General features: G+C 49.8%; 1 protein-coding gene across 1 annotated transcript; it reads left to right on the top strand.

Annotated features, from left to right (window-relative positions):
• Positions 1–755: 755 nt before the first annotated feature.
• On the top strand, positions 756–8,536 carry LOC123521721 (nuclear RNA export factor 3-like). The gene is made up of 18 exons (XM_045290627.1): positions 756–821; positions 2,505–2,679; positions 2,843–2,996; positions 4,000–4,098; positions 4,199–4,271; positions 4,421–4,509; positions 4,635–4,724; positions 4,889–4,992; positions 5,215–5,254; positions 5,618–5,686; positions 5,772–5,827; positions 5,954–6,061; positions 6,154–6,212; positions 6,319–6,434; positions 6,532–6,574; positions 7,119–7,191; positions 7,695–7,843; positions 8,386–8,536. The coding sequence occupies exons 1-18, from the start codon at positions 818–820 to the stop codon at positions 8,394–8,396; spliced, it is 1,512 nt and encodes a 503-aa protein (XP_045146562.1). The 5' UTR covers positions 756–817; the 3' UTR covers positions 8,397–8,536.
• Positions 8,537–9,136: the final 600 nt, after the last annotated feature.

Genomic DNA, 9,136 nt, shown 5'->3' with positions numbered 1-9,136 from the left:
CCATCTTATCCCAGGTAACTCAAAGGGTGTTATTTCCCTAATATATTCCATATAACTGGACATTCTAGAAAGAATATATGTATATATATATATATATATATATATATTTATTTATATTTGTTTGTTTGATTGATTATTTATTTATTTATTTCCTGGTCTGGTTAGGCCACGTAGTTGCCTCGCCATAATTACAATAAGCCCATACAGTGCACCAAGACGGGTTTACAGCAATGTGTGGGAGGTGCATCGCCATTCCGTGGAGCTCAGCTCAACTCTCTGCGATCCCATGCAGCACGTGAGCTCTGTCCTGCAGCCCACTAAGCCGCAGCAGCCTCCGAGAGCAGGTGGTCGGGCTCGTCACCAGGCCCCTGCGAGGTTCACGTGCAAGTTCAGCGCCCTGCATGGAGCAGGGACGCAGGGTTCCGGGCGTCTGCGGAAGGGGAAACCAGGTAAATGCAGCGGAGACACGGTGATCCACGGCGTAAACTTACTTCTGGCATTTTTAGCCACGATTTTCAGAACCGAGGCTTCCTGGATGTCATCCGCTATTCTGGGGGCGGGGTGGGGGGTACACGGCTTGGGAGGAAGTCAGAGTGGGGCTGGTGGTAGAGTGGCTCCTCTCTATGATCTTGGGAAGAGATTTCCTGTGCGGACGCCATCTTGACGTACGTGCGTCTCAGTGCGTCCTCGTGGAGCCGGTTCGTGGACGGCTCTCGGCTTCCTGAAGAGCCCGCTCTGATCGACCCCAGCCCGGGCTCCAGCCCCCGTGCTCTTCAGGGAGGACAGTGGGGACGTGTTTCTGGCCGCACGCCACACCATGGGTGAGTGGGTCAGCCCAGGAATCGGGGAACAGGAGGGGGGCACTCTGGCACGCGACTCCCCTCGCATCCTTGAAACCCCCAAATCCTGTCCGAGTGCGGTGGGCAGGTGACTTGCCAGTAGCATCAGGAAGGGGCCGATGGGCACTGCATGGCAAACCTCTCTGTGAATCACCCTGGCTCCGGTGACGTCCTTCTCCTGGTTGAAGAGAAAGGCCTGAGTCAAGTGATTTTCGGCTTGGGCAGTGAGGAAGGTACCCGTGGATTTCCATGTGGGGAATTTACCGTCCTGGGATTTGTATTACACGTTTGGGAATGGGCTAGCAACCCACCTTACCCTTTAATCCTCACCCCAGCCATTCAAGGCAGATTATAATCCCTCAAGAGATTTGTCTGAGAGATAGTTGAGACTTTCCACTCCTGTAAACAGATCCGGTCTCAGAAACTCACAGGGGGCACCTCTGCCATGTCCTATAGTGTCCTTGTGAGCTGGGATTGACTGCATGGCAGTGAGTTCCATTTTATAGGAGTGTTACAGGCTTGTTTGCAGTGCCTGGGGTTACTGGGATGCTCACTACAAATTCACCAGTTCAAACACCAGCCTCTGGGGGGGGGAGTGAGGGGCAGCAGTTCTCCTGTGCTCTATCCCGTCCCTATGAATCACAATGGACTCAGGGGCAGTGAGAGGCTTGTTTATTGGTCCAGCATATGACCTGCAAGATAATATTCCATGTATGATTTTTAATGAGCCATGCTGTACGTCAATGAAGCAAATTTTATGATCCACACTGGTTAAACCTTCGCCATCTAACAGAGTCGGCTTTACGAGTTTTATTTGTCATTCATTGAAAATGTCCCCCATGGTTGTGGACATGCCAATCCCTACATTTGCCTATGTGTTTGTTGTGGATACTCTGTTTCCTATGCTGAGATGGACAGAAATTTATAAGAGTTCCTTTGTCATTATTTTATTCAGGCAAGAATGAAAACTTTGATCATAATAGAAACTCCCTCTTTTCTCAAGTACTGAATTGTCTCAAGGTAGCTTTCTTTGACTTTTTAGAATGGGATTTTAACAATTGGTGTCTTGAGTTGCTTTTGGAAATTCCTCTGCCATGGTCTCCTTAAGTATCCCTTTATTCCTGCCCTTTCTAGACTGTAATTGACTGTGTGTGAGATGCATTCAGTGTGTCCCCTCTAACTCTTCCTCCCCTTCTTGAATATTCTCCATCATTTCATCTCTCCAGGCTTCATTTTGTCTGTTTTCTTCAGATCTGTCTTTCATTCCTTAAAGTCTTCATTCAAAACATGCAGATTGCCTGTCAACCTTGAACTGTAGCACTGAACATTCAGGGACCATCTTCTTACTCCTTCACAAGAAAAGAGTGAGGTCAGGGTAAGAGATGCTATGCAATTTTCCAAGGCCACCCAGACTGGGATCAGATGAGTAGGAAGGACCCTCTGCTCACCCTGTTCCTTTGTGCTGGCTCCCCCTTGGGCTACAAACACTGCCCACGTCTCAGATCCCCTAAAGTGGAACCACAGGAATGTTTCAGCCTTGGTAGCACGGGGGTATATTTCTGTTTACAGTATAAAAATCAGTGATGTTTCTTTACCATCCTTGTTCCAACGCCCACCCCTGGACTTCTGGCATCACCACGATTAATATATTGTTTACAATTTCAGAGGACAAACACAAAGTTGATGATTCTCTACAATCGGCTAGATCCGGCTGTATTCCGAGAAGGAGAGTTCCCACTTGCTCTGAGGAAGCCAGTCCTGGCGTTGATCAGTTACCTCTCCAGGGTCAAGGTGACCACGTGGCAAGGAGGCATGCTCTAATCAGGTCTGGAGTACGATAGTAAGTGACCACGGTAGCAAGCATGTCCCAGTGGAATATGTGACACTAGATTTCAAGTTCTCATTCCTCTTCTACCCTACATCCCGGTAGGATGAAGAATACTAGGACAAGATTAATGGTTGAGCAAACATTATGATAACCTTCTGTTTCTGTATCACCATAGCACCCCCTATCACAGTCCATCTTCCAAGGAGGGTGACACATATCAAACAGGAGATCTAACTCAGGGTAATGTGGAGAGAGAGCGAAAAGATCCGGAGGCAGGAATGGAGGGGAACTGGCAGGATGGAAGCACCCAGAGCTTCTCCAGCATCACAGTGAGTGTCCTGGCAAAATGAACATAATGTGCAGGGGAGACAGGGTGGTGGAATTGTGCTGATCCCATGTGGGGACACTGCTGGGGCATGGGGTGCCGGTAAAGTGCGCTTTTTCTTCCATGATGTTTTCATCCTTGATGCATCTAAAGTCATGTTGGGAGAAGTAAGGAAAAGGGACCAGGCAGGAGGCAGGGAGAAAGGCAATGACTGTCTACAATGGTGTAAACCACTCGCAAGGAGATGGAGCAACTCCCCCTGCTTGGCTCTAGTTTAGTTCAAACTGAAGGATGGGAGGAGGAGACAGGCCGTGGGCAGAGTCTCTGGAGGCCTTGTCAGAGGGGGAGGCGGGGACTGCCTGAAGAAGGCTCTCCCAGAAGCTTAGGAAAGCAGGAGCCTTTTATAAAAATTGAAGATGATTATTTGCAAGAAAATGTTGGAATATACAGAAAAACAGTATTTATCACACCCCATATGATATCAAAGTTAGAAATAGGGATATTGGTCTAAGAGTAGAAACACTTTTAAAGCTCTGTGTAAGGAACACATGCTTGGGTCTCTATTCACGCAGTATTTCCATCATGATGGTGGCCTCTTCCATCCTTGCTGATGCTACAAAACTCCATTTGGCATGATGGGTGACTGGTATTGGCTGGTGAATTTGTCCCAGGGTCAAACCAATGTTCCCTTCACTCTGGCACAGGGAGACAAGCAAGTGGGTATAGAACAGTGGAGGGTCCAAGCTGAGCTAGGATTCTGGTCTGCTGTAGCTCCTCCCTGAATGTCACTGTGAGAAAGGGCAGGCCGAATTCTTGCAGGAGGGTGCCAGCATTGAGCTTGCATTGAAGAACGTCAGCAGCAAGATTTGGGATGAGGATAGTACGTGTCAGGACCTAGGCAAGGCTAGTTGGGAGCAGTTGGGCATGCTGAGATGGGAATGTCTTCCTTGATATTGGGGTTTAAAGGTCCTGGTATTTACCCACCACGTCTCTCGCCTTCGTTGCAGAGCCCTCCCTTTGACATCGCTTCTGCGGTACCCGAGGCTGTGCAGAAGGAGCTGGAGTCAAGAAACACAGAAATGTTTGAAGGAATGCCGACTCCAGAGGTGTGTGGCCACGCTCAGACCCACCACCACTTCTTCCATCACAGGTCCCCCTCCTACCACCTGAGGCCCAAGCCACTAATCCCCATCTCTGTCTCTGTAGGTGACCAAGATGAAAAGAGATGAGGGCTGTCAGGGAGCGCATGACCTTCCTCAGGAGGTCCACTCAGATTCAGGTATACAAGATAGGAGTCATTCTAGGGCAGTTGGGTGCAGAGTGGTCTTTGTGGGAGGGGTGGTTAGAGGGTAATTTAGGGAAGGGTTGGTGCTGAGGCCGGTTCAGCTGCGCCCTTTCATCCACCTGACCCCTTGTCTCCTATTCTAGAAGGAGTGATGCACCATGCTACTGAAATGGGACTGAATATTAGAAAGGGCACGGCTTTCTCCCTTCAGATCCAGGAGAACATGCCCAAAGTGAGGCCTTTAGTTTTGCTCGTGCTGAGGGTGGTGGTGAGGATGGGGCAGCTGGGGAGGGCAGATTTTTCCCAGATGTCACTTCTTGGAGCCTTTTATCACCACAGCCTTTGTCCTTCAACTAGAGCAACACCAGATGTTACAAGATGGTTGGCATGCCCAACAGGGGGCAGAAGGATCCCAACATCCAGAGGAGGGACCTCTTAGAAAATCAGGTGAGAGGCATTCGCCAGAGCTCACTGGGGAAGGAAGGAGGCATTAGGGTGATGACAAAAGACAGGTGATAAGGCGTTTTGTGGGAGATGGTGGAATTGGGGTGAAGGGCCCTCCTGGATCACACTCCCTGATTCATGTTTTCTTGTTTTTATTGCAAATGAAGGCTGAAGGGCAGATTGACGAGGTGAAAGGGCTGGAGCCAGAAGAGATGTGTGCGGGCAGAAAGCCTCTGTTCATCATCTCTCCGGATAAGCCCAGCAACATGAGGTCAGTTATGTCTTGTGATACCCTGGGGAAGACAGAGGCACGGAGCTGGCATGCTCCAGTTCTCTGTCTGAGTGAGTCCATGGTGGGTATTGACATTGAAAGGGCATTGACATTGAAAGGGCACACCCAGGAGTGGGACACACACATCAGTGATCCTGTGTGCTGTCCTTGTTTCAATCAAGGCGGCAAGCCTCTGATTTTCTCTTTTGCCTTGACATATAGCAGTGACCTCCTGGACTCGGTCCCCAAGCTAATAAGCCTGGTGAGTATGTTTCTTTTCCCCTGATTCCTCTGCCTGCTACATAATGCCACCCACAACCTGCCCTGAGTCCCTTAGACCCTGCCCAGGTTAGATGTTTGGATCTGGCCCTAATCTCCCTGGGAAGGAAGCCCCCGTGGGGAAGCTGATAAAGCCTGAGGACTTTCTCTGCCCTTCTTCACTAGCAGCCCAACTCCTGGTAAAGACCCCTTGATAAGCATGTCCATGGCATCTCTAGGACCCTTTACCATTTGGCTTTTACCAGGACCTCTGACCTCTCCTAATTTCCGGTGCCCATCCTTTTTCCTCGTCACGTGCCCCAACCCCAGTCAGCACTGCCTGCTGACATCTACTTCCCTTCCCCAGGATGATCAGGAGTTGCCCTCACCTGTTTTCTCTGGCATTGGGAATGACATGAAGTTAGCAGCCTGCAAGGTGAGAAGGCAGGACCAAGCAGGGATTAGAGTGGTGTGTAAGGAGGGGATGTCAGCTAGGGTCCTGAAATCCATGTTCATTCCAGGGGAGTGTCTTTGAATCAGAGGCCCTGAAGGATCTAGTCTGGATGTTCCTGAATCAGTAAGAGCCCTTTGTGCCGTGAGGCAGCACACACATTGAGATGGGCCCATATGCCCATGCACAGGCCTGCTTATGGTGGGGGCAGTTGGGTCTTTAAGTCTCTAAGGAGCCCTTGCTTCCCATTAGGTATTACATTATCTACGATGATGGGGACCGAGTGAGTCTCCTGAGTGCTTACCACAACAATGCCTGTTTCTCACTGACTACTCTCTTCGACCCTGGGGGTCATCCCATGTGAGTATCTCAGACCAGACGACTGCACTGGCCCTGTGACTCCCAGCAGACACTGGCCAGTCCTCCACCTTCTGTTCCTACTTTCTTCCCAGAGTCAGATTGGCCAACTACTCCACGGAGAACAGGATTTTGAAGGAGCTCAAGGAAATTGGTATGTGTCTGAGACTGAAGATTGGATGAGGCAGGAGGTGTGAAGGTAAATCACAGGGACCCAGTGAGTGAGGCAGTTCTTGACCATCTCTCGTCTTTGCCCACAGGGCCATGTGTTCACGTGCTGAAACAAACAAAAAAGGAGGTTGTGGACTTCCTCTGTGTGTTGCCCAGGACCGAGCATGACCTCAGCTCCTTCGTGGTGGACACATGTATCCAGAGGGTGAGCACTGCTGCTGTGCAGAGCCAGGGACAGAGGACAGAGGTGGGTAGGAGAGGGAGCAGGTTCCTGGGAGCCTGCATTTTTTTTTCTCTTTCAGAGAAGGATGATCTTCTTCTCTGTCCGTGGGAAGTTCAAGGAGGGTAAGTGTGTGCCAAGTTTCTCCCCCTTGCTCCCCACTGTTCCCACTCAGAGGTCTACAGGCTTCCCTGCTCCCTTCCCTTCCCTTTCCCTGTATGCTGTCCAGCTCCACCCTGCCCCACCCCCAACTCACTTTTGACTAACCCACAGCTATGACTGCTTGCCTGTCTTACCACAGCCCAGGTGGTAGAGGCACAGGACATAGAGTTTGATAGCTCTCATCATGTACCCTCACTATGCCCCCCCGGGGCACCTGTTTAACTTCGTGGTCGACTCCTTTGCAAAATGAGTCTAGTAATCTCCCTCTCTTGGGCTATTGTGTAAAATATGGCAAATATACTTATGAAGAGATTGACACAGGACCCAACACAGAGCGGTGACTTATCAGTTGGAAGAGTTTGCACCTCTTGTTGCCCACCCAAATGTTTACCTCCCAGGGATAGCTGTCCCTGTGTGACATCCTCAGTGTGCCGTGATATAAACACCACTGTTGAGTGGGTAATGCATTGTAACCCTGACTGTCTGTGTTGTGCTTTGTCTTTGAAGTTGATAGTATGTGTGAGCGTCCTGTCTGCGCCTTCAAACGGAACTTCCTTTTGAGGATTGACAGTGATTCCAGGTTAGTGCTGTGTTTTTGATCACAGGGGCAACACCATCCCACACAATGGTCAAAGGATGGGATGGTTACATGGGATTCCTCAGGATTTCCCCAGTTTTGTAGAATTCCAAAAGGTAGATCCCATGAGCACACCGTCCTAGTGGTTTATAGGATGTAGGCTGTGGCATAGTGACTTCTCAGCCCGACGCCAGCCTTCACTAGCTTTGTCCCTTTGGAATGTTGCATGACTTCTCTGGGACTCTGTGTGCATCTCAGAATAGGATGCTTAGAATAACCAGCCGGTTGCATGGTATAAAGGTAAAAGCAAGTATGAAACTCTGTCTGGGGTGGGGGAACCTATACACCTAGGAAAGGTGGCAGACAGCTCTCCAAAGGCAGGTTCTATGTGAGGGAAAAGGGTACCGGCCTAAGAGTCAGGGAGGCAGGCAGAGTCGTGCATGGCAGGAAAGTGGTTGTCCAGTGTGGGAGGGATTGTTGTTGTCTGAGGCCCCTCCTTTCTCCAGCATGTTCATCATTAATGACCAAATGACTGTGACTGAAGTGAGCCCCAAAGAACCCCAAAGTGCCCCAGTGCCCACAGCCTCCTCCAGCTTTGTGCCCACCACGTCCCAGGAGCAGCAGGATGTGCAGCAGGCCACCTCTACTGGGTCTGGTATGAGTCTCCCGTGGTCTCAGAAGTAAGCGTGGGATGGGTGGGGATGGGAGGAGCTAGAGAGCGAGTGAAGGAAACTCAGGTAATGCATTTTGCTTCTTCATGTCACACTGGACCTCATTCCCACTGTGTGCCTATTAAGCCATCTAGTGCTTTACAACAGGTGCCCAGGCCTCTTGATGTCCATGGACTGTGTGCCTTTATGGACACACATGTGTCTAGGAGTTTCCCCCTTACCCACCGTTCTGCTGCTTTTGTCACAAGAACTGTGCTTGGAGACAGGTTTAAGATGTATAGATTAGGAAGCCACCTTGTGTGCTCAGAGCTTCCTGTTCGGTCCTGGTGTGTGTACCTGACCTTCCTCTATGCCAAGTATCTCCATGACAAGCACTGGGATGACACCAGGCCTCATAGATTTTTGCTGTGTCTGCAGCCCAGTCTTAAAATGTAGGCCAAGTGAGCAGAGACAAAAGTGGCCAGGGAGTGACACTCAGGCGTATTGGCTCAGGGGATTCCCTGACTCTTCTCTTCTCTCTCTCCAGCCACTGACTGAGGTCTCAGAAGGTGCATGCATGAAGGGGCACGCAGACCTCACAAGGGAAACTCCAAAGGAACCAAGGTTCTGGTCACCTTCATCATCCCTGTGATTCTCCCTCTTCTGTGCCACCCAACTTCTGTAACTTTCAAAAATAAAGAGTGATGTTGTTTGTTATGTTAAATCCCTGCAGTGTCCATTTGAGTCATGCATTATCAGCACTGCCTGGTAGCTTACCTTCTACAGGGGCTGCTGCTACAATTAAGCATTAGATCCTCTGAAGGAGAGAGGAACTATAATAAGAAAGTAGGGTGAGTAGGTCAGGGATGGCTTCTCTATGGGACTGACATTGAGCTGATTTTCAAATAGCAAGATGGAAGTTCATAGTATCTGAGCACAGTACACAAAACCCACAGCCACGACAGTGGTCCAGAGGTGTCAACAAGTATGGCGTGTGTGTGGAAAACGTTTGCTGGAGGGCAATAACCATTAGGAAGGCAGTGGTAAGAAAGGAGTTCGGTGTGGTAGGAGGGGCCAGATCACAGGAGGCCTTGTAGGCCATGGTTTGGGCTTCGTGGATTCTTTCTATGATGGATGTCCTCGGGGAGTTTAAGAAAGAAACATCAGACAAGGCAAGATATGACAAAATAACAATTTATAAACTATCAAGGGCTCATGAGGGAGCGGGAAGCGGGGAGGGAGGGGAAAATGAGGACCTAATGTCAAGGGTTTAAGTGGAGAGAAAATGTTTTGAGAAT

This window comes from Echinops telfairi, unplaced genomic scaffold (genome assembly GCF_000313985.2).
Source record: "Echinops telfairi isolate 266 unplaced genomic scaffold, ASM31398v2 ScPeMD7_44;HRSCAF=162, whole genome shotgun sequence".
Lineage (NCBI taxonomy): Eukaryota > Metazoa > Chordata > Mammalia > Afrosoricida > Tenrecidae > Echinops > Echinops telfairi.
Note: the sequence above shows the minus strand (reverse complement) of the source record. Positions and strands in the feature narration are given on the sequence as shown.

What these genes read in the sequence shown, in the direction of transcription:
- LOC123521721 (XM_045290627.1), top strand. An exon ending in AAGGAATGCCGACTCCAGAG is followed by an intron (nt 4,099 to 4,198) that starts GTGTGTGGCCAC and finishes CTGTCTCTGTAG; the next exon opens with GTGACCAAGATGAAAAGAGA. An exon ending in GTCTGGATGTTCCTGAATCA is followed by an intron (nt 5,828 to 5,953) that starts GTAAGAGCCCTT and finishes GCTTCCCATTAG; the next exon opens with GTATTACATTATCTACGATG.